This window comes from Orycteropus afer, unplaced genomic scaffold, assembly GCF_000298275.1.
Source record: "Orycteropus afer afer isolate SDZICR_OR568_19922 unplaced genomic scaffold, OryAfe1.0 scaffold00128, whole genome shotgun sequence".
NCBI classification, from domain to species: Eukaryota; Metazoa; Chordata; class Mammalia; order Tubulidentata; family Orycteropodidae; genus Orycteropus; species Orycteropus afer.
The window spans coordinates 732,108-756,810 of NW_006921715.1; the positions used below are offsets into that span (position 1 = coordinate 732,108).

Consider the following 24,703-nt stretch of genomic DNA (forward strand, 5'->3'; position numbering starts at 1 on the left):
TGTGGCACACAGTGAGGGGGGCCTGTGACAGCGTGTGGCACACAGTGAGGGGGGCCTGTGACAGTGTGTGGCACACAGTGAGGGGGGCCTGTGACAGCGTGTGGCACACAGTGCCCCTCAGTGAACCTTAGTTCTTCCTGTGCTCACAGCTGGAAGGAAGACCCCAGCGGGAGGGAACAGAGCCTCATAGGACACCGTCAACCCCACCCAGTGGATTTCAAAGAACTTCGTGAGCCACCCCTGGTGCCTGATCAAAGTGTTTGCTGCTGGCCATCCGTCCCAGTGCATCTTGGATCCCAGCAGCCCTGGCCCCTTCCTGTTCTCAGAGAGGAAGCAACTTCCTCTTGGCTCCATTGAAACCATCCAAGGCCAAGCTGTTACTGTGAGGTCACTGGAGGGAAACTTGAGTGCTTTTTTTCCCACAAACATTTTCTGTTTCCATGTAACACTCCGAGTGTCTGAGATGGGATTCTCTACCCGGTGCACTGAGTGCTCTGGGACTTAGTGATCTTAGTGTCCCCCAGGACACTGCAGGGGCCTGATCATTGAGCCACTTCCCACACGCCTGGTGCTCTCATACAGCAGACGTCTCAGTCTCCAGCTTATGGCACACTGGAACCCTGCATGTAGCCGAGTCTTCATTCACCAGCCTGCCATGCTCTGGCGACCTTGGGACTTTCAATGGACTTGAATCAATGGCCCACTGTGTGGTTAGTAACATTGGAACTGTGCCTTTTTACTTGTCAACCTTGGGTTTGTCAGCCTCAGCAGCCAGCAGTTGCCAGAGTGAAGAAAAGCCTCTAGCTTCAGTGGGGCGGGAACAGGAGGCAGAGCTGAAGTCTAAGGTTGAGGGGCTTTCAGACAGCCTCTAGAGCCTGGCACTTGGAACTCGGCCATCTAGCCTCCAAAAACTCTAAGAATAAACTCCTGTTTGTTCAAGCCATCTCATCTGTGGTCTATTCCTGTCAAAGTGGCACTAGGGAACCAGAACACCCCAGGTATCGGGTAGCGCTGACCTTACCTACGCCATTCCATCTGCACGGATGCTCTCCTCTCCCCTCACGGAGCCACTTCCTTCCTGGCTGAGCGTGTGGGGCCTCCGCTCGTCCCTGTGAGCTGTCCCACCTCTGAGCAGCCAGGCAGCTCCTGCGTGGCCCGTGTGCTGCCGTGTGACAGAGCTAGGCTACTCACGTGCACAGGCCCAGTATGAGGCTCTGAGACACCTGTGCCGCGACAAACCTCACTGCCCGTCAGCACCTCTGGGGGTGCCCCTCTGTGCGGTCCCCCGACCTGTGCTCGAAGGCCGTTGGGTGACGAGCCACCTACACTCTGGGCCCAGGCTGTCTGCATTTAATGGGCTGAACCAGCAGGGGGATGTGAAGTCCTGGCCCAGCGGGGGCTCCCTTCATCCACTGACCCACAGGACATGGGGAGGGGCGGGTGGCAGGGGCGCCGATGGGGCAGGGCCCTGCATGGCTTCCCGAGGGCTGGGTTTCTCTCTCAGGTGGCAGGGCGTGCTCCGATGGATGAGGTTCCTGGCCACCTGGTGCAGGTGAGCAGGCACTGCGGCTTTGTGTCTGAGCACCCGTTGCCAGGCGCCAGGCCACACAGAAAAACAAAGGCCAAGCTTTGCATCCCAGTGGAGGAAGGCAGTTTGACTGGTCTACCTGCTCAGGTGTTGTGACAACAGAGCCATGGTGACAGTGATGACTGTGTGGACGGCCCCAGGGCCCACCTGGGACATGGTGGAGCTGCCTCTTCTGGGTCTTGTCCTCTGGCCCCTCCCACTCCATAACACTTTTCCCTGCGTCCTCACATGACAACCACGCAGGGCAGACCCTTTGTTGCAATGCCCATCGTGGCATCCGAGGGCTGCTCCAGCCTGGGACAAGCCCCCTTATCGCGGCTCATTCGTGCAGGGCCTGCTCCCGTCTGCCCTCTGAACCCACCCTGGACTTAGCTCCCAGTTGCTCTCTGCTCAGTACAGGACCGGCCTGCGGCAGATATATCAGTAAATACTTATGGAGTGGAGAAACGGAGGGATTTAGAGGTGGGAGGCCTCTAGGCCTCAGACTGGCCCTCAGGGAGGAACAGCCTAATGGTTTATCCTGCTGGCTAGCCAGGTGACAAGGAAGCGCCTCAGGAGGGCTGCCCCCTGAGTAGGATGCCGAGTGGGAAGGGGGACGGACGACCCACCTCTTGGCCAGCAGCTTGTTCATTTCTTCCATGAGGCCGCCTCCTCCACCCCCACTGCTTGCCCGGTTGGGGTCTGTCTTTGAGGTCCCACTGGGACTGGAGCCTCCAGATGCATCTTCTGGCTGAAGGAAAAGGATGCACCATTTAGACGCTGCTGTTTGTGGTGGGACGGGCCACAGTGCTGATGTGGTACGTACATGTGTGTGCGTGTGAGTGCAGACATGTGTGAGTGTGTACGTGTGTGTATGTGTATATATTTATGTGTGGTTGTGTACGTGCATGTACGTGTGTGTATTATGTACATGTAAGTGTGTGTGTGTGATTGTGTATGTATAAGTATGTACACGTGTGAGTGTGTATGTATGTATGTATGTCTGAATCCTGAAATGGCAGTGGAAAAAGAAACCTGGGGGTCACCGAGTCCAACTTCCCAAGAACCCACAGGAATGAGGACCAGCCCCAGGTGAAGTTGGCAGCCACTCTCTGGGCCGAAGGCTGGGGGGCAGCATCCTGTGTGGGAAGTGGGGGCAGAGCTCTGGGGAAGGAAGGAAATTCAAGCCCAAGGTGGGGATCGGAAGAGCCACACAGCTCACTGCAGATGCCCTGCAGCCCAGAACATGTGTGGAGGGTCAGAGGACACTGACCGTGTGACTGGTCCCTGACACAAGGTGGCGGAGGGGAGAGAACAATCCACTTAGGGCAGGAGGCCTGGGGCTCGGGGCCCAAGTGCACCAGCCACCATGCGCTGGACTTGCCCAACCTCCGGCCCTTCACCTGTAACAGGAACGCTGGCGCCTGCCTGGGAGGCAGGGGCTGCAGAGGCGCCACCTCGCAGGGGAACCCCGTGAGTCTCTGCAGCTGGGCTGAGGGTCCGCCCGCCACGCCCGCTGCCGCCTGGGCCCAAGTGCTCACCCTCTGGACTCTCCGCAGCTTGGCCCCAGCCAGGGCGGCGGCCAGTCCTGACACGGAGCTCTCGTCGTGGCTGGCCCCCTGTGCTCCCCCTGCTGGCAGCGGGGGTGGGGGCGGGGGGGTGGCCCCTGTTGGAGGCGGAGGGACAGGCGGTGGAGGTGGGGGTGGAGGCCCGCTACACAAGAGGGGCGCACTGGCTGCAGATGAGGGGTGCCCCGGTGGGAGGATGGGCCCTGGAAGGCAACAGTGGGCTTGTCAGGCCCCGTCCCCACCACCTGGGCTGGCTGTGCTCTTGGGTCCCTGGGCAGGGGCAGCGGGCACCTGTTCCCCAGGGCAATGAGGGCAGCCCTTCCCCGGGGCTGACCCTGGCCCTGCTCCAGGTCCTCCCCATGACCTATGGCTGCACACTGGGTGATGGCCCCTGAGCTCAGCCACCTTTCGTTCAGACCATGCCTCTCCTGTGGGATAGGAGCAGCTCTGTGGACACACATGACTTCTTTTTTTCTTTTCTGCTCCTTCTAAGTGCCTGGCATGATCCAAGACATGAGCAATGCCGGTCCCCGAGATGCAATTAGGACTGACCTTGAGGACTATGGCAGGTAACTAAAGGTCACATGGTCACCAGGTCACATGTCACAGTGCCTGTGATGGGGAACTGAGCTCTTGGGGGACAGCAGTCCTCTGTGCACACTGTCTAGCCATTCTTCCACCTAACAGTGATGGGAGCCCCCAGTGTGGGCCAGCCACCGGCCAGGTGCTGGGACCCTGATGAGGCCAACCACCATTCTACCTATGGTGCTCACTGCTGAATGGGACACCCAATCACACAATCAATGCAAAACAGTAACGGTGACTAAGTGACCAGTGCTACCGAGAGCAGGTCCATGGTGCCATCCTGGCGTGCCACAGGGGCTGAGTGCCACAAGTTCATGGAAGGTGGCCAGTGCTACTGAGCAGGTCCACGTGCCGCCCTGGCGTGCCAGAGGGGCTCTGAGTGCCAGAAGGCCATGGAAGCCTTCCTTAGGGAAGGACTCCTGACTGGACTGTGGCAGGGTGGAGTGAAGGCGGGTGAGGGGCAGTGAGGGGAGACACGAGGTGGAGGGAACTTTCCAGGTGGGGGGCCAGCGTGGCTTGAGCGCTGAGGGGGAGGAGCGGGGCAGGTGAGGACACCGCAGGCTGTGTGTGCTTCTGGGAACAGTCGCGCTCCGTGTGGAGATGGGACCGAGTGGGTGTGTGTTTCTGGGACAGTCGCGCTCCGTGTGGAGATGGGACCGAGTGGGAGGAGGGGTCTGGGAGGAGACAGCATTTTAGGCCACGGCGCCGGGGACGAGCGGGGCTGAGTTTTCTCATCTGTCAAACAGGATCAGTCACCAGCTTGTTTCATGGGGTGCAAGAGAAAGAACCAGGCAAGACAGGCTGTGGAAGCACAGCGCGTCATGAAGCGTGGCCCCGATTCACCGGCCAGAAAACCCTTCCCATTCTAAGTTCCACTCAGGTTCAGAGCCAAGACCAGACGACACCTTCTCGGGAAACCTCCGAGGGCCTCTGGCGCCCTGCACTTGGCTTGGTGGCCAGGTGACTATGTGACAGGACAAGCGTCCGTTCACCTGTCTGTCTTCTTCCCTGGACACTGAGCTCCTTGGGGGCAGGATGGTGTCAGTCTTGTCATCTCGTGTTCCCAGCCCCCAGCACGGTGCCCGACTCAGGGAAGGCACTCCCTGACTGTCAGCTCATGCAGGGCCACAGGGGGACCAGTGAGGTGGGCAGGGACCAGGCCAAGCCGAGTGGATCCCCCAACCCTCTGCCCCACTGCCTGTGCCCGCCCCTTGCTCTGAAGGGACTGCCGCTCTTTGGAGACTACGTGACGAGCCCTCACAGGGCACCAGGCAGGCTGGCAGGCCTGCGGCTGGGCAGGGCCGGCGCAGGTGGGGACTCACCTGTGGCTGAGACCCTCCTCTCCAGGGACTCTTGGCGCTGCTGCTCCATCACTTGTCTGGGAAAGAACAACAGTGGGCTTGTCCGATTTCCCGCGGGCCCAAGAACAATGCAGCTCTGTGCCCAGCCCTGGTGCAGAATCAGGTTTCGGCAGTGCCCTGGAGCCTGCTGTGTGCACCGGGCTGGTGACCCTGGGGCCCCTTTCCACCCACCACGGCCCCGACTCTCAGGGTTTGCTGGCCCTTCCAACAAGGAGAGGGGACGTGACCGGGCCCAGATCCCTAGCAGTGAGTGCTGGCAGGCTCCTGGTACTCAGCGCACACCTGGACAGGGGGCTCAGAAGGTTCCAGGGACCAGCCGGCCAGGTCCATTTCACTCCCTAATGCGGTCAAGCTTTCCCAGGCTGCATGGCTGTGCCTGGCTTTGAGGGGTTGTGGCCCTGGCACACCTGTCCTCACTGCACTGGCCAAGTTCCCTGGGACAATTTCAGGCACAGCTGTTGTAGGGAAAGTGGACACCAGGGCTGCATGCCCTCATTCCTGCAGCCAGGGACTTTGCTGTAGGCCCCCTCCATCTAGAGGGTACAGCCTGGTTCTCACAGAGAGTGGCTTTGGACAATTAAAGCTGAAGCCATCACTCACAAATATGTCCACAGAATCTGGGGGCCGGGACACTGGAGTGAGAGGGTCCTTAGGGAACTCCTAGATGGGGACAGAGCAGGCTTCACTGGGTGGGGAACCTGCTCCAGTGCCCACTCGTGGGCTCATGCTAGAGGCCAGACTGTGATGGCCGCCATGCTGGAGAGGGTGGTTGGGGAAGTCACAGCTCCCCGGGCCCTAGGTGTAAATGAGCCACCACAGGACCAAGGGTCCCTGCCTGGTCTGCCTGTGACTCCTGTAGTCCACAGACCGGCCACCAGGGCCCGCGCAGTCCCTGGGCAGACTCGGCAGGCAAAATTGACGGGCCCTCTGCAGCCAGCTAGCTGGGACACCAGGGCTGTGATTAAGGTAACGCCGTGTGGCTGCTGAAGCAGAGTGGAGAGAACAGCCGAGGCTCCCCGAGCACCTGTCTGCCAGGCACATTCAGGGCTCAGGCCTGGTGGGAGCTCTGCTGGGCCGGGAAGGGAGACAGTCAGACTTGAGGTTGGGCCTGGGCCTGCCGCTAACTCCCTGGTTGCTTTGGGTAGCCATATCCATCCTCTGAGCCTCAGCTGGTTCACCCGAGCAGAAGTGACAGTAGTAAGAGCCCCTATGTGTTAGGGCGAGGGGTGAAATGAGACAGCGTGTAAAGTCCTTGTCAGTTGTCCAGGTCTGTGTGTTCCTATGGGGTCAGTGCACACGTGAGTAAGGAGGCCCCTGTAAACTCCCTTGCAAGCATGTCCCTGCCCATCTGAGGTGTGCAGTGCGGGGGTCATAAAGCTGTCAGAGCGAGGAGGGCCGAGCGTTCATGTCCCAGCTAGGAGGGAGCTAGAGAGGTGTCACTGGGCAGGAGCGGGGATGCTGCTTTCTTGGCTCCTAGGCCGGCTTCACTGGAGTCCAGCCACAGAGCTCTGGAGCTCTCCTCCTGCTTTCTGGAACACGGGGCCAGAAGGGACCGGCCTGGGCCTGGTCTCCCTAGAAGAGGATGGCAGGCTGGGTCTAAGCCCTGACTGGCCACTTCCTGGTGACGGGACCCAGGAGGCCCCTCCTCCCTGAGCCTTGCTCCTTCTCTGAGTTCAGGACCACAGCCCTAGGGACCGTGCCTTCTCATCCTAACATTCTGAAGCTCCGTGGCCCTCCAAACACGTCCCAAGGGATGCCCTCTCCAGAGGCTGGGCTCAGGACGATGGTGGCATTTTCCTGGCCGCACTGGACGAGCAGCTGGAGGTCACAGAGTGCTCAGAGCCTCCATCAGCTTAAGTCCTCAGCTGGGAGGTGAGTGGGCAGGGGGCTCCCTTGAGGGGCAGTGCCACCTGCCCCAGGCACACAGTGGCAGGAGCAGAAAAGAGGACAGGCAGAGTGGACGACAGCCAGGTCGCTCAGGGGGCTCAGAGGAGGAGGACCCAGCCTGGCCTGTTCTTGCCCAGCTCTGGCAGGGGGGCTGTGGCATGTGACTGGCCCACGTTGGGTGTTTGGGGGACAGACACACTTGGCAGGGAAGTGAAATACCATCTTAGCAGAGCTTGGGACACTGCTGGCTGATCACAGGATGTGATAACGTAAGGGAACACCATGGACGTGCAGTCACTCCTGGTCTGAGCTTGTTCCCTCTCCTCGGTCCTGCTGCCCCAGCCCCAGCCAGGTCTCTGCCCACCCTGGCTCTCCACAGCCCTTGCTGCAATGACACCCTCTGCTTGCCGAGGGTGTCCTGGGCAGTGGGTGCTTCCTGGGGGGCTGGCCCAATGGGCAAGGTGTTTGTTACCTTCTCTGGATGTCCATCTCATCGGGAGAGGGGCCATTCTGCACCTGTCGCTGGGTGGAGGGGCCTGTGGGACAGAGAAGCAGGGGTCAGGGGAGGGCCTTGGGCCTTGGACACATGCCTCGTCCATGTCTGCCCCACCTGGTCACAGCAGTGTGACCCCGGGCCTTCCTTACACGCTGCTCCTCTCCCCTGTGCATCCCCAGTCTCTCCCCCTTCTTATGGCTTATCCCTCTGAGCCAATAAACAGGATCGAACTTTCCGCGTGCTCACAAACCATCCCCCTTCCCACACTCCACCTGCCCTTCCTGTTTCCACGCTGCGCCACCTCCTCAACCCTCTAAGAGCTTCTGACTTTGCCAGCCCCCAGACCTTGTCTGGCATCATGCCTAGAGGACTCTGGCCAGTCCCCTCCCTGGGACCGAGGTCTTGCCAGGCCTGTGGTCTGCTGGCACTGAAAGGTCTGAGTCGGCCAGCCTGGGTCATCTCACTGTCCCTACCCTTCCAGCAGCCCAATGGCAGCAGCTGGGGAATGGAGCGGTCTGCTGCGGCCGTGTGGTATGTGCCTCGTTCTCCTCACTCCCTCAGCTAGGCCCTTGCTCCCCAGGGAGGGGCACCCCCAGAAACCACAGCAGCATGCAGCACAGGGAGAGCACATCTTGGCGGCGGGTGGCCCTCCACCTCCTTAAACCGAACACATGGGCAGCTGCTGAATACAAGGACCGTGCCCTCCTGGGGTCCAGCCCCTCTGCCCTCCCGGGTCCAGTCCCTTTGTTTTAGAGAAGGGAACTGAGCCTGGTAGGGTGAAGGGTTTGTCCGTGCCATGCAGGGCATGTGCAGCAGGCAGCATATCCCCACTGTCACCCTGCCCTGGCTACACCTGCCTGGTGGCCATCAGGGAGGACAGGTGAGGAAGAGGCTCTCTTCTCCAGACCGTCTGAGTCCTAGGGAGTCTGGGCAGCACTGTCAGGCAGTGTGCTCAGGCAAGCAGCCTTCCTGCACCCCGAATCATCAGATGCCCACCCGCCCCACCCTGCGTGAGAAGCCTGGGTGAGAAGCCCTGGTGTCCGCAGTGCAACAGGGGAGTGTTGCAGAGCCACACCTCGGGTGAGGGACAGGTTGGGGGCCCAGCTCGTCCCTCCCCCTCCCTGGCTCCTCAGTCACCCAGGCCTGTTAACGCTGTGTCTAACCTCTCCTTTCCATGTGGCGGCCTCAACATCTCACTCTTGGATCCATGGGCTCTGTTTCCACTCCCCCTGCCCTGCCCCCCACAGCCCAAGTGAGCTCTGGCAAACAGGTCTGGGTGCAAACGCCTTCAGTAAGACCCAGGCCCAGCCTGCCCCAGGCTTCCTCCCCTGGGATGCCCCGTAGGCAGGCCTTCTGGTCGGCTCCTGAGCCCCAAGCATGCGCTCTACCCTCTGCTTCTGTGTCTATGCCTCTGCCACCTTACCCTGCCGAGTCTTCAAGGTCCAGCTCCTAGTCACCTCTTCCATGAAGCCTTCCCTAAGGCCCCCGTTTCCATCTCCTCAATGCCCAGGCGCCTCTCGGAAGACGCACAACTCTCTAGCTAGTGTCAGAATGACCGGAGAGGGGGTCTGCCTCCCTGGCTAGACTCTGGGCTTCTAGAAGGCAGAGACCAGGCCCTGGCCACTTCTCATGCTGGGGTCTGGCTCATGGCAGACACTGGGTGTGGCCTGCTGAGTTGGGCTGGGAAGGCTGCAGGTATCTCAGGATCAGAGATCCTGGGAAAGAGCACAGGTAACAGAAGGGACAGGTACAAGTGAAGGGGACAGCCACAGAGCCACCAGCCAGCACCAGACCGGAAGGCACCTAGGTCAGAGCAGGCGGCTCAAGGGTGGATCCCAACCCACTGTTCCCTGCAGCCCTGCGTCCACTGCTGATTGGAGGGGACCTAAGAGCTGGCTGTGGCCACAGTCTTCGCTGTGGGCTCTCTGTGTCACACCTGGCTCTGCACGCAGCTGGCATGGAGTCCCAGTGTCACCTCCTGTGATGGTGTGCTGCCACCTTCCTTGTGGTACATGCAAGGTGGACTTACCTTGTCCCCACGAGGCACTGGTTGGGGCCAGGCAGCCTGCAGTGAGGCACTGGGACAAGTTCTACGGCAGCCCTAACAGCTGGGCCACCCTGCGCTTGTCGCCCATTCCTCACCTGTAAGACGAGGTCACGCTAACAACAGTGGTCACAAGACCACAGTGAGGGCCAAACAGACTCCAGGGACCCACAAGGCTGGGACCACGCTTCTGTTCATCATGAAAACGAATTCTTGGGCTGACCTTCCCACACGGCCCTCTGGACCGAATATGGTTGGCTTGTGCTGTTACAAAGGCACCTCGCTTTCCTCTCTGCAGGGAGCCCGGGTGCCCCTGTGGTTAAGGTTGGTGGTCTGAATCCACCAGCGGCTCCATGATGGAAAGGTGTGGCAGTCTGCTCCTGTGAAGGTTACAGCCTTGGAAACCCGATGAGGCACTTCTACCCTGCCCACTGGGGTCACTCTGAGTTGGAACCAACTCGAGGGCAGTGGGTTTGGATCTTCTTCTCTGCAGCCCTCCACCTGCCCCCTCAGTCCTCAGCTGGCCCCACCACGGCCCCAAGAGGTGTGCAGGGCGGTGGGGCTCTGGCTTGGAGGCTATGGCCTCAGGGTCAGCAAGCCTGTCACGCCTGGGACCTGATCTTGCCAAGAGGGACTCCAACCGAGCAATGCCACCCTTCTCTCACTCTCCCCAACTAAGCTTTACTAAAGCCAAGACACAGAGCCTGTGCATACTGCCGCCGCTGCTGCGCTCAGCTGATCCCTGACTCACAACGGAAAGGAACGCTGCCTGGTCCCCCATCATGCCCTGACCAGCTGACGACTGGGCCGCTGGGACCCGTAGGGTTCTCACTGGCGAAATGTGGGAAGCAGACCAGCAGTCTGGAAGCTCTGCTAATGCCTGTTCAGCATCACAGCAACATGCAAGCCCCCGGGACAGATGGAGGGAATCGAACCACTGAATTCACCACTGAACTACCGCCCTCATTCCCACGACAGCAAAGTGAGCAAGAGAGAAGGACCGTCCGGCTCACACCAAGCAGCCACCTGGGAGAGCTGTCCTCATGATGTTCTGTAGGTCCTGCCCAAGGCAGCAGAGGCAGGGGGCAGGCTGGGCAAAGTGTGGACAGGGACAAGTGGGACTGTGCCGGTGATACCTGTCTGCACACGGACCAGGAGCCAGGGGCAGGCTGGTCTGCTCAAAGCCCTGCTGTCCAGCTCAAGACCTAAGTTCCAGCTGCTGCCCTGCTGCTCCCCTCCCCCCCGTGGATACTGGGGGGCCTCAGGGGAGGTCTTTACTTTTGGGGTTCAGGAGGCGGGAACCACAGAAGAGAAAACACAGTGGAGGAGAGGCTGTGGCCGGGCCAGGCCCAGCCTGGAGCCCAGCTGAGAGGAAGCGACAAGAGGAGGGTGAGGGGGAAGGGAGTAGCCTTGGACGGCAGACACCAGAGGAGGTCTCAGGCGACAGTGCAGAAGTCCTCTCCAAGTGGCCCTGAGAGGGGAGGACCCAGGAGGTGCAGTCTGGAGCTCACTGCAGACGGGAGGTAGGCCAACCCACCCCGCCTGCTCCTCATCTATAAACACGGGTGCTGGTGGTCATTAAATGTCCTTGCAGGGTGCTGAAGGATGGCAAGAGAGTGAACTTGGTACTTGTCTCGCACTGCACTCATTTTTGTCTGTTTCTGCCTCTCACAGGATCTGACACAGGAGGTGGGGTTCAGGAACGGGGTCCTTGTGGAACGGAAGGCGGGGGGCAGACGGAGAGGGAGGCAGCACCAGGCTGTAAGGCAGCCTGGAGGGAGGCCTGTGGGAGGCAGGGAACGAGCCCTCCCCGGCCCACTGGCTGATGTGCTGGGAGATGGGCCAGAGTCAGGATGGCCCAGGTAGGGCCCGGCCCGGCTGTGCGTCTGCAGGAACAGCTCTCCAGCCACATGGCAGGTGAACGTTGCTGTGCACCCTTGAGTCCGTTCCGACTTGTAGCAACCCTGCGAGACAGAGTAAAACTGCCCTTCAGGCTCGTAGAGGCGGCCATCTTCATGGAAGCAGACTGCCACACCCTTCTCCAGTGGAGCTGGTAGTCGATTCGAACCACTGACCTTTCGGTTAGGAGCCAAGTGCTTAACCACCGGGGCTCCTCGGCAGTGAGCACTAGGGTTTAAAGCCCAGACAGGACTCCGGGACAAACGCCTCCACGGGCTTTCAGGACGGAGATGCACAGGGAGCGGGTGGGTGGACTTTACCTCCAGGAAGGAAAGGCGGAGAGAGAGTGGGAGAAGCTGACCACAGACACCCCTGGGGGAAGGCAGAGGAGCCACTGTTGGGGCACCCACTCTAACCTCCCGGTGGTGGGAGGACATCCCACCAAGCACACTGTCTTTTCTGCTGAAACACCCCCAGGAGGACACAGTGGGAGCTGGTCTCAGGGCAGGTGTGCCCCTCAAGGGCTGCTTCCAGTGGTCTGTTAGGACCAGCAGGATGGTCTTTCCAGTGACGCTGGTGGCCTCTGGGCATCTGTGAACCGTATCCTGCCTCCCTTGCCTCCTCCTCGTCCAGGGCAGACAGCCCAGTCCTGCCAGTGCCCCTCCCTGTCTCCAGGCCCTCTGTCCCTGGCTGCCCTCTCCACATGGCTTCAGGCTGTACCAAGCCCCTGCAGAGTGAACTGGGTCAGGAGACGCCAGCTCTTATTGAAGTTCTGCCTTTCATCAGCTAAGTGCCTGGGGGACACTGCCCCCAACCTCTGGGTCTCAGTTTCTATGAGGTCAGAGACTGGAACCGGGGTCTCATTGAGTTCTAAATCCTGACAACGCAAAGGGACGGAGAAGGAAACAGCAAAATGTTAATCGTGCTGTGTCTGGGTAGGGATTCTTTGCTTCTTTGAATTTCCACTTATCCACAATTAGCAGGCATTGCCTTTGTAATCAGTAAGTCCTTGGCTAAAAGTCCCTGTGGAGGACGGCCCTGCCTTGGTGGCTCGGTCCCCAGAGCGTGGTGCAGGGCAGGGAGGGGCGCTGCGGCTCTGATCCAAGGCACTGCTGGTCCGTGTATCTGGCTTCAGGTAGGCAGGCGCCGTGAGCCACTGGCCACACCTCCTCCCGAGGAAGCCTTCCTCCTGCCCCAGGAACACTGCTGAGGCTCTGGGGCCAGCTCAGCTCCTCTGGGATAGCTAGGTTTCAGATAGCCTCTGTATGAAAGGCATCTCCTGGGCCCCCTGGAAAGATGGAACCTGAGAGGCCAGCAGTGCCAGAGACAACGGGTCCAGCACCTGCTCAGTGACGCCTGACGGGATTTCTGGCTGGCAGATGACAGCCACCTGGTCCCGGCTGGGCAGAGTCCCAAGCTCTTCTGAGTGTCCATCCCCCACCACCCCACACCTGTTTTCTCTGGACGGTCCCTACATTCTGGAACAACAGAGAGGCACTGACACTGGGGGTGCCCTCCCAAGGCCTGTTCCCCAGCACACCCCTGCCACTTCCAGGCGCCTCTTCCCGTTGTTGGCACCAGTCCTGCTGTCCAGGAGGCGCATGGGGGTGCAGCTGTGATCCGGATGAAGGCCTGCTTTGGCCACTACCTTTATAGTCACTTAGCCAAGGGCACACAGGGACTGGTGGCAGGGCCGGGACCAGAGCCCAAGACAGCAATCTCCTAGCCCAGGGCTCTGCCCCACAGCATGGGATGCTCGGCTCGGGCTAAACCACCAAGCCCCTCCCTTCCCGATGTTGCATTCAGAAACCTCACCCCCCATGCTGGGCTCCGTCGTGGACAGACACCCGCCTGCCCCTCCCCATCACCACACCAGGCTGGCTGCTGACTAACAAGAGGCCGGGCTTTTCTGCCCGGTCCTTACGGCGGGGATTTAGGATCGTGGCGGGCGTTGTTCGAAGACCACCAGGTCTAGCTGGTTCATCACCCTCTGAGGTCCTGTAATACACCCTCCAACACCTGTGCCCCAGCCCTGGGCCCAGTGGGCTCACAGGTTGGCGTCTAAACGGTCAGTCTGTGGAGCTGGGAGGACAGGCTATGCACGTGGGGAGACACCTTCAGAGAAGGAGTAGTGGCCCGAGGCCACATAAGAAGCCCCAACCAGCCCTCGCGGTCATGTGCCCAAACGACACCTGGAGCAGCTCCGGGAGACTTGGTGCTGCTGCCTGGGTGCTTGGGCAGACGGGGACCCAGGTCATGTTGTAAATGAGTGGTCAGGCCAGGACGAGAGGCAGCCCATGCCCCTCCTCACACTTCCAGGCCAGCACATCTCCATCGAAGCCCTCAGGTGGCAAAGTCCATTCCTCTCTTCCTAACGTGCTCCTCTGGGACAGAGAACGACCCTGGCAGGAATCCTGAGCCGAGTGAAGTGCAGCGAGCCTGCCCTGCTTCTAGCACTTTCGTCCTCCGTGATGAACTCGCCCAGTATCAAAGTTTGGGCCCCACAGCCTATCTTAACGGGGAAACGGAGGCTCAGAAAGGGCAGACAACTTGCCCAAGGCCACATGCATCTGGGGGCACGGTGCAGCTGGGGCTGGACTCCTGATGGCCCGTCCTCGGGAGGCCTTCCACCCCACCACTTCTGTAAGCTCTCACTGTAAAGCAACACCTGAGACCCACTCACTGGTCTAGCACAGACACATTCCCCCAGAGCCAGAGCGTATGCGCCCGCCACCCAGGGCCGGAGGAGAAGGAGGGGAGCACGTCACCTACAGTTCACTCTGCAGAGCACGGTGCAGTCACAGCGGCAGAAGCAGACACAGTGGAAGGTCCACTCCCTGCTGACCATGACGGCCCGGCTCCCGTGGCACAGTCGGGGAGGTGCGCCTCGGGCATCCTGGCCACTTACCTCTTCCTCCTCCGCTGCCCGGCTTATGCAGTGGGAAACTGATATGCCACGAGCGGTCAGATGGGCTTCAGCGCATCAATGTTTAATGAACTTCCCCATGCACCTATCAGAGCCCCCTGTCTACCAGATTCCAGGTGCTCCGGGGTCTGGGTGATACCAGGTGTCTGCCCCAAGACCTCCCACTGGGGCAGTCCTCAAGGGGCCAGGACAGGTAGGTGGTGAGTCAGAAGGGAATAGGTGACCAGCGAAACCCCCCATGGCTGTTCAGCTGGGCCCTGGTCCCTCCTGGGCTCTCACGGGCTCCCTGCTCTGCCTCTCTGAGCCTCACCCCTGCTTGCTCTCTCCCCAGCCCTGCTCTGGTCTCTCCTGCTTCCCCCATGCAGGAAGTCAATCCTCCGCCTCCAGCTAGCTGCCCCCTCTCCCCAAGACCTGCCCTGCCCTGGCCGGATGTGCATACATCATCCCCCAGCCCTGTTTTTGCTATTTCCCGGTGTGGCTTGTTCCTCAAGAGCTGGTATTTCCCGGGCAGAATGACCACTCCCTCTTCTGCCTGGAAGGCTCGTCTACAGACACCCCACAGCCCGGCATACCTTCCTGGATGGCGCGTCTACACCTCCCGGCCTGGCGCACTCCTGGCTCCATGACAAGTAGCTTAAGGCCCACTCTCTCGGAGGCGGTTCTGCGCTCCTCTCCTGCTTGTCTGCAGGGTTACTCTGGGGCCCGGCGGGAGCGTCTCCCTTCCCTGCACCGAGCTGTGTGCTTCCCGCATCGGCGCTCACGTCTGCTCCTCTGCGATGCCAGCGCCTTGTGCAGGCCTGGCCCAGACATGGTGCAGCTAATGGGCACGGACATGTCCAAAGCTGGCATCACCCCAGCTACCCCTTCTCCAGCCAGTCTGGCTTCTTGCTCTGCCCTGCAGGGCTCCGTGAGATGTTGTCTCTCATGCCACCCTCTGCCTGGCCACAACCAAGCCACACTGTCTCTCATTTGGGGCTATCCCGATCCCAACAGCTCCCAAGCAGCCTCTCGGCCTCATTTCTTGAATCCATGCCTATAGACGAAACCTCAGAATGTGACGCTCTTTCCCGCCATCCCTCCGCCAAGGAAACTACAGCGGTTCTCCAGTGATTCAAATGGAAAAATCCTCATGGTGGGAATTGAGGCCTCTCATGCTCTACTTGCCCAGCCTGATCACCTGCTGGCCTCCTTTAGCCATCCCCCTTTGGTTGGGCACCAGGCACACCTAACGCCTCCCTGTCCCTGAATGCATGGAGGCCATCTTTCCTCGAGGGCACCGACTGTCCCCTTTGCTTCCCTGCAGCAGAATGCAGCACGGACAACATGCAGGCCTATAAAGGCACAAGACTGCAGAGGGATCCGGGAGCTACTCCTGACTCGCTGCCCAGGAGGGGCGCTGACACGTGGGACCTCGTCTGCCGTCTTCTTCCCTGCTGCGGTCCTCACGTGGTCTCTGATGGCTAAGAGACTGAGTCCCATGGGCTTGGTAACCGTGGCTCGGCCCCTGACCCTCTGTGGGATTCAATTTTTCTACCTGCAGGGGCTGAGCTAGAGAGGAAGCAAGTGATGCTGCTACTGCTGATGGATCATCGCAGCAAACACCCCTTACTGAGTGCTTACATGTTCCAGGCACTGGGACTTGGTGCATGTAGATGTGAAGTCACTTGGCTCTAAGTTGGAGCCCTGGCTTTGTCACTTACTATTTGACCTTGGGTGGGTTTTTGAATTCAACTGTTTTCTTGTCTGAAAATAAGAAAAGCATCACAGTCTGGGAGTTGTGGGTCAACAACACACTAATGTCAACCTCGTGTCTGATGCAGTGCAAATCAGCAAAGGCCAGGCTCCCTCCTCTTGCCGACTACTGAGTGGCTCTCCTCTCCTATTCACTCTCCATGAAATTCTCATACCGTGTCCGAGCAAGGGGCCAGGAGGGGCACTATCATGACCCCACCGGGTCAGGCTCCCCCAGGGTGGGGAAAACATACCCATGTCAAGTTAGTTAGTGGCAGAGTCCCAGACAGAACCTGGCCTCTAGGTCCCATGTTCTTCCCGGCCGAGCTTCCGCTCTTGTAGAGGCCCTCTGGTGCTCTGTGATAGGTCATGTCAGAAGAATTGCCTGAAGGAGTGGCCTTCTGGAGCTGCTCAGGGGTTGGTCAGATCCTCTCCTTGGGGTCCCTTGTTCAGAAATCCAACTCAATCCCCCCCATCAGGACAGAAAAGGGTCGGTTCTTCTTTAAAAAGCTCTGCATGTTACAATGAACTTGTAACAGGTCCTCCAGGATGGGGACCCCGTAACAGATCCTCCAGGATGGGGACCCTGTAACGGGTCCTCCAAGATGGGGACCCTGTAACGGGTCCTCTAGGACTGGGGCTCAGCAGACCCAGGTTGATAGCTTTGTTCCCTCTATTGCTTTCATGTCAGGAAGACTTACGGGCTAGAATACCCAGCAATTCCCACGTTCTCCCAGGTGGGTGGTGCCCACACCACCAGGGCCCAGCTGCTGGATACCCCAGAGGGCAGTAACCAGATTTCGGTCTCTGTGCTGGCAAGAAGGATCAGGAGGGATGTGGGTGACCAGAATGTGGCCAGGGGCACAGTCGACAAGCTCTGGATTTGAGCCCTGGTCCTGTTCAGACGACTTGCTGAGCTCCGTTCTCCACCATGGTATGCTCCACAGGCCCTTTCTGACACCAAAGACTATCGACTAGAACTAAGCGTTCTCAATTCTTCAGCAAGCGCTTATTCCCCATTTTCTGCTCCAGTGGAGGAAAGCACAGAGGGACGTCATTTCCAGGCCAGGCCACAGGAACATGCTGCTAATTGGGCCTGGCTCATCTCCAGCTGTGCGTGCCCCGAGGTCAAACCTGCAGTCTCTCCTGTGCTGTCCAGTCCTGCACCTGCTCCAAGTCCAGCCTGCTCGCTACTCCTAAACGTGAAATGGGCTCCCAGACCTCGAGTGAGGCCTTCTAGCTGGGGGATGGAGCACCACAGGTGGGAGTCTGTGGACAAACAGGGTGGACGGTGGTCACCCTTCCCGAGCACTGGTCTCACTCAGTGGTAAGGAATCCACAATGTTCCCTCCGGAAACACGCACAGGTACGTCACGGGGCAGAACGCACACCTGCACGGATGTTTGTATTTAGCGTAGACTCCCAATGCCTCTGGAGACGGCTGGGCTCTAGGCTCCCCTGCCTGCCCGGCCCCCAGCCGCTCTCTCGCGTAGCCTCTGCAGCTCTTCAGCAGGTGGCCTGCTTCTCCCTAAGTCTCTGGGCCTCTCCTGGGCTTCTCTGGCGGTCCCCTTAGCTGCAACACATGCGTCCGTCTCGACTCCCAGGACGCCTCCATGAAGCCTCTCCTGATGTCTTCATAGGGGACTATCTGCCTCTGCACCCCACGACTGCTGCTACTGTTCCTGTGACCCGGCCGGCGGGGGGCCTGTCTGCCCCCTGCTGGACACGAGCACCCTGCAGACTGGCAATGTGCTTCCCCAGCACCTCGGCTGATGCTTGCAGAGACCATTATAAATGTTGTTAGAAGCACATTTCGCAGATAAGGAAGACTGCCTTGCAGGGGCGTGAGCCAACTATCTTGGTGCAATGCTATGCACGGGAGGGAAGCTGGGTCAGATGTGGGGCTGGCTCTTTCAGCCACACCCGTTTGCTACCCAATAGGGCCCTGTGTTCTGGGAGCCTGGAAGGTCAGCGGCGACTGAGGCAGAATAGCCCGAGCAGACCAGGGCTGAATCCATCGAGAGGGGAGCCGCTGCTGCTGCCCAGAGGCTGCTGGAGCCGGGGAGGGAGCCCGAGGCCCTGGCTTTGCAGAACTGCGTCTGGAGGCAGGAAGATGGCTCCAAGGCAGGGACATACCTGGCAGGGAGAACTCTGTGGAGGCCTGAGCCAGGGCTCCCGCCTCAGCCTCCAGCTGCAGTTCAGGCTCGAGAACGTTGGACCCAAAACCCGTCCTTCAAGCTTCGTGTCTGCTCTGCCGGCTCCAGGAGCGCTGGGCTCAACTGATCTCCAAACACCCTTCTCTTCTTCCTTGCTGGCAAGTGTCTGTGGGTCCTTTAAGTGCCTGTCAGGCACCTCTGAAGCTTTCCCCACAGCCCGGCCCCCACCACGGCCCAGTCAGCTGTCAGGGCTCGGCCTCAACGCCCTCTCCCTGTCCACTCCAGCCCCGTGTCCGGCTCTGGGATGGCAGAGACCCAAATGTCTGAGCGGGTTCTGACTCTACATGGGCCGTGTTGGCAGAAGGCGGACTTGGGGAGTTGTCATTCTTTAGGCAGGAAGAGCATGTTATGGAAGAAAAAAGAAAACAGACTGGAATTAACTCCTGACTTATTTTCGACATGGAATGAACTCCTGACTTACTTCTGATGTGGGCATCCTAGAAAGATGGAGTGGATTAAATGTCACAGCCATCAGCCCACGATCATGTTGTGCTTGCCTTAGGAAGCTCTGGGTACAATGGGCAAAGACCTGGCTTGGAAATCAGGGGACCTGGGTTCTAGTCTCAGCTCTTTCACTCATTCGTGTGGTGAGGGCCAGTCACTTAACTGCTATGAGCTAGCTCCTCCTCCTTAAATCAAGACAATAGTGTCTGAGCTGATGGTCTCAGGATGACATCATGATGATCAGTGAGATGAGGGCCAAATACCACATGGGGCGTGTGGGGGGTGGCGGCATGTGGAGGGTGGTGTCGTGCTGGGGGCAGTGGTATGTGGGAGCAGCGTGTCGGGGGTGGCGTGTGTAACAGAAGCGCCCCCCCATCTCTTCCTTGAGGACAATGTGGCTTAGCTCCTGGGGGTGTCACAGCTCCTTCCCACACCAGGTTGGAGGGACTGTGGACATTAATGAGGGGTGAGATCCCATGACAGTGTCTTGGGGTTGGGTGCTACAGAGACAACCCCAACTTGCATTTTCATGGGCTTCACACGCCCACTGATGTCATCACGTGAGTCTTACGGCACTCGTGTGAGGTGGTGACTTTAAAGCTGAGGAGACTAAGGGTCGTGATGGTCAAGTGGCTTGCTCCAGGTTTCACAACTACCACCTGTGGAGCATAACAATGATGGACAGCACTGTGAAGAAGGGAATTCCAGAACACTTCATTGTGCCTCCATAGATCATGAGACAACTGTTCAAACAGAACAAGGGGGTACTGCACGGTTTAAAATCAGAGAAGGTATGTGTCAGGGTTGTATCCTTTCTCCACACTTATTCAATCTGTATGTTGAACAAATAATCTGAGAAGCTGGACTATATGAAGAAGAACATGGCATCAGGATTGGAGGAAGACTCATTAACAACCTGTGATACGCAGATGACCTTGCTTCCTGAAATTGAAATGGACTTGAAGCACTTATTGATGAAGATCAAAGACTACAGCCTTCAGTATGGATTACACCTCAACATTAAGAAAGCAAAAAATCCTCACAATGGGACCAAAAAGCAGTATCATGATAAATGGGGAGAAGACTGACGTTGTCAAGGATTTCATTTCACTTGGATCCACAATCAATACCCATGAAGAAGTCAGGAAATCAAGCGACTTAATGCATTGGGCGAATCTGCTGCAAAGGACCTCTTTAAAGTGTTCAAGAGTAAAGACACCACTTTGAAGATTAAGGAGAACCTACCCAAGCCATGGTATTTTCAATCGCCTCATACACATGTGAGAGCTAGACAATGAATAACACTGAAGAACGGATGTACGTGAATTGTGTTGAAGACTACCAGAGTACCTTAGATGCCAGAAAAACAAACAAATCTGTCCTGGAGGAAGTCCAGCCGGAATGCTCCTTAGAAGTGAGAATAGCCAACTTTGTCTCTCATGCTTTGGTCGTGTTGTCAGAAGGGACCGGTCCCTGGAGAAGGATGTCATGCTTGGTAAAGTGGAGGGTCAGTGAAAAGGGGAAGACCTGCAATGGGGTGGACTGACGCAGTGGCTGCAACGTGGGCTCAGATATGACACGGCTTGTGAGGATGGTGCGGACTGTTGTTCTGTTGGACACGGGGTCACTACGGGTCAGGACTGACTCAACGGCACCTCATAAAACTGCCATCCCCTGTGACAGGTCTGGGGCTTGGACCTGCAGCCCGATCTTCTGTCACCTGCTTCCAAAGCCTGTGGTCAGCCACCTGCGCCAGCCCCAGGCAGCTCCCTTGGACGTGGTGGCTTACCACAGCCCACCGGACAAGCTTCCACCCGGAGGCACATGCAGCAGGCTCTGGCGAGGCAGTACTTCACACGGACCACTGAAGCCGAAAGCCCCGATTAGGCATGTGGTGTTCAGTCATACCAAGAGCCCCAAGGAATTCTGCAGTGCTGGGAAGATCCTGCAGGTCTGAGAAGGCACGGGCCTCCTCTGTGAAGTACACTGTGAACAAGACGCAGCTCTTCACGGGGGACACTGTCGGTGGCACGTGGGCCCCGACAACGGGCAGGGGGAGACCCACAGGCAGGCAGAGCCTCTCCCAAGGCCCTTGCTTTGAACTCCCAAACCACCAAGCCCTCCTTACCGGAGCCCTCTTCCTGTCCACCTCTCTGCCCACAGGAGCCTGCCCGGCCAACCCCCGCCTCCTGAAGTGTGCTGTCGGCACGGCCACCAGAAGCTGATACTGTTAGTGCATGTTTCAGAGCAGGTGACAGATCACTTTCACAAACATCCCATCACACTGTCCTCACAACAACCCTGTGAGGTAGGTACCCTGAGACGTCTCACAGAGGCTGAGTGTCTGAGTGAGTATGGCACGTGCCAAGGGTACACTCTCATTTCCACCCAGATCCACCCGACCCCAGGTCCCACGCCCTTTACAGTCACATACGGGTTGCGGTCTGCAGGCGTGTGGCTGCCAGCTGCTGAGGGCGCTCCTCAGGCTGGGGGTGCTGCTGGGCGGGCCGAGGAGACGGGTGCGATTCCTGTGCGAGACAGTCCCACGCACCATGTCCCTCAATCACAGACAGCACCCTCACCTTGACCCGAGTCACGGCTTGAGAGCGGCGCTGGTCTGCTGAGGATGGTGTGACGGCAGGAAGGCCAGCCTTTGGGAGACACACACGGCGTGTACCAGGGAACGAGCTGGCGTGCCTGTGCCCCCACCCATGGGGCTCCCGGACCCTCTGTGAGGCAGTTCCCTTCAGAGCGTGGAGACATGGGTGTGAACAGCAAGGGGTCTGCCCGCAAGGAGCTCACAGTTTAGGCTAGAACACTAGGCAGCCAAGCAGTGGGGCAACAGCAGTTGCCTGGGATGTCACTGGGGCTGGCAAAGAGCCCTGAGAAACCGTCAGGAACCTACTCATTCAGAGGCTAAGCAGGCCTGGGCAGACCAGGTGGTGTAGACGGAGGTGCTGGGAGTGTGGCAGTGGCACTGAGCGGCCGGAGCCTCTCAGTCACATTGAGGGCAGGAGCACACAAAGAGGCTTGGAGACGCGGCTCTTGGTTCTGGGCAAGGTCACGTCAGAACCGTCAGCAGGGAGGGTGACTGCAGAGGGAGAGAGAAAGCGGACTGGTCGGGATCCTGTCACAACATTCAGGAGGGATGATAGCTACAGGGAGCTGGGGGGGCAGGGGACACCGAGGGAGCCAAGTCCCCAAGGCAGGCCCAGTGCATACCCCTGTGCCATTCCCCACAGCACCAATCCTGAGCCAAGGCCTGGTGCAGAGTCCATGACACGGCTCCAGTCCTGCGGCCCCTGGGTCTTGGCCTGTGCATCCCATCTGGTTCATGTGATGTGCCCACAGGCCAGGCCACGTGCTGGCTCTGGGGGGTCCCTAAGAAAGCAGACACTCTCTGAATCCCCACCCTGACTGAAAGTCAATTTGCACACTGTGAACTCCACCACCTGGCACTAGGCACCAAAATGGAGGCAAAAATAATGCCCTGTGGGAGTGCAGGGCAGGAGTGATTCATCCTGTCATGGTGGCTGGAAAAGGCTCGTCTGAAGAGTAACGGTCCGAAGGGATAAGGAGGTTCTGCAAGTGTGGGGGAACTGAGAGACGAACAAGGGCCCAGGGCACCCCAAGCCCCAGACGGGCAGAGTGGAGGTGTGACGACGTGAGGTGTGTAAAGGTGACCGTGGAAGACTACAAAGGCCCGGATGATCTCACAGCCCATCCATCTCTGAATAGCATCTTTCTGAGAGAACAGAAGACCAACAAACCTGGTTTTTGAAAAGTGGCCCCCAGAGGGCAGTGAGGAGGCACCAGAAGGCCTGGAGGCAGATGCCACTTTTCCAAGCAGGATGAAGCCAAACAGGCCACTCTCTGGTTCACACTAAGCACAGAAGGCATTTCAGGTGTGGTGGAGAGTCCCAACAGCCTCAGCAGCCAACCAGAGAGACAAAGGTAGGCAGGTAGGAAGACATTTATAAGAAGAAAACTCAGGTGCAACTCTAAGAAGCTCCGAGGTTCAGCAAGGTTCTGGCTCTCCAGCGAGGAAACGGGATGGGGCTTGGATCTTCATAAGAAGGTGCGTCTGCGTGAAGTCCCTTGCCTGGGTTTGACCACGGCTGTGTTGATGATGCAGCCACCAGGATACTGGGCATTGGTCAAGGGCACAGAAGATGGAGAACATTTATCGCCAGCCTGAGGGAAGCCATCTTCTTCCCCTTGACCTAAGTTAACAAACGTCTGCCCTCTAGTTAGCGGTTTTCCCTCCTTTCCCTTCCCTTTGTAACCATCAAAGAATAATGCTGTGTGAACACTTTTCCTGACTTTTACAACAGTGTCTCACACAGTATTTGTCCTCGTGTGATGGACTGATTTCACTCAGCCTAACGGTTCATCCACGTTATGAGCCGTTTTGTAGACTCACTGTTGCTCTTTAATGCTTCATAGTACCCCATTTGTTTACCCATTCATCTGCTGATGGGCATTTAGGCTGTTTCCAACCTTTTGCTATTGTGAACATGGGTGATGAACATGGGTTTGCATCACCTGTTCACGGGGCAGCTCTCCATTCTCTAGGATATGCACCTGCTAGTGGGATTGCTGGATTATAATGCTGCCTCTACTTCCAGCTTTTTAAGGAAATGCCATACCATTTTCCACAGTGGTTGTTTTCACAGCCCAGCAGCAGTGTATGAGGGCTCCAGTCTCTCCACACCCTCGGCCACGATGCTTGTTTCCTGGTTTAACTTTGCTATCAGTGCTGGGGTGAGGTGGTATCTCATTGTCTGATCTGCATCTCTCTGAGGCTAATGACCATGAGCATTTCTTCATGTTTGTTGGCTGCCTGAATGCCTTCTTTGTGAAGTGTCTGTTCATGCCCTCTGCCCAGTTTTGGATTTTTTTTTTTTTGTTAAGGTGTTGAAGTTTTCTATAGATAGTACAGATTAATAACCCCTTGTCTGGTATGTTGTTGCCCAAATTTTTTTTTCCCAGTCTGTGAGTTCTCTTTCGGTGAAATCTTTTGATGCTCCTAAGTGTCTAATTTTTATGAGATCCCAGTCACCTATTTTGTTCTCTGGTATTTGCACATTTTTAGGTACGTTTTACAGTGTACTTATACCCTATATTAGGATCCCTAGGTTTGCCCCTATTTTTTTTGACAGTCTTTATAGTTTCATGTTTTACATTCAGGTCTTTAATTCAGTTTAGTTTATTTCTGTATGTGCTGTGAGATAAGAATCCTGTTTTATTCTTCTGCAAATGGATATCCAGTTTTGTCAGCACCCTATATCAGAGACTACCTCGTCCCCATTTATGAGTTTCAGCCCTCTGTCACAGATCAGCTGACTACAGGTGGATGGATTTACTTCTGGTTTCTTAATTCTGTTCCATTGGTCTATATACGGCTGTCACTGTACCAGTGCCAGGCTATTTTACTACAGTAGCTGTGCAGGAAGTTCTGAGACGGGGCAGTGGGAGGCCTCCTATGTTGTTCTTTAGCAGTGCTTAACTTCTCGGGGGTCTCTTCTTGTCCATATAAAGCTGATGATTAGTTTTCCCATCTCTTTAAAGAATGATGATGGAATCGGGATCAGGATTGCAGTACATCTGTAGACTGTTTTGGGTAGTACTGATGTCTTCATGATGGCTTCCTACCCATGAGGGCTCTCCGTTTATGTGGGTCTCTTGCTTTCTGGTAGTAGTGTTTTGTATTATTATTAGTATTTTTTATTATAGCTCTTTTGTGTCTCTGGCTTAATTTATTCCTAAATTCTTCATCTTTTGGGTATTTATTGTAAAGGGTGTAATTTTCTTGATTTTCTTTTCAGAATTCTCTTCATTAGTGTAAAGAAATCCAACTGATTTTTGGATGTTGATCTTGTCCCCTGCCACTTTGCTGAAACTTTCAATTAGCCCCAGTAATTTTCTTGCTGAGTCCTTGGGATTTTCTACATATAGCATCATAGCATCAGCAAAAAG

At 57.5% G+C, this 24,703-nt stretch overlaps 1 protein-coding gene across 1 annotated transcript in view; it reads right to left on the bottom strand.

The window, feature by feature from the left end:
* EVL (Enah/Vasp-like) overlaps nt 1-24,703 on the bottom strand; it is a 68,425-nt gene that overhangs the window by 10,229 nt on the left and 33,493 nt on the right. Inside the window, exons 3-6 of the mRNA XM_007944560.2 lie at nt 7,441-7,504; nt 5,043-5,098; nt 3,109-3,338; nt 2,197-2,318 (exon numbers count right to left, since the gene is read on the bottom strand). Of these exons, the coding sequence (XP_007942751.1) occupies nt 2,197-2,318; nt 3,109-3,338; nt 5,043-5,098; nt 7,441-7,504 (472 nt within the window). The remainder of the gene's footprint in view (nt 1-2,196; nt 2,319-3,108; nt 3,339-5,042; nt 5,099-7,440; nt 7,505-24,703) is intronic.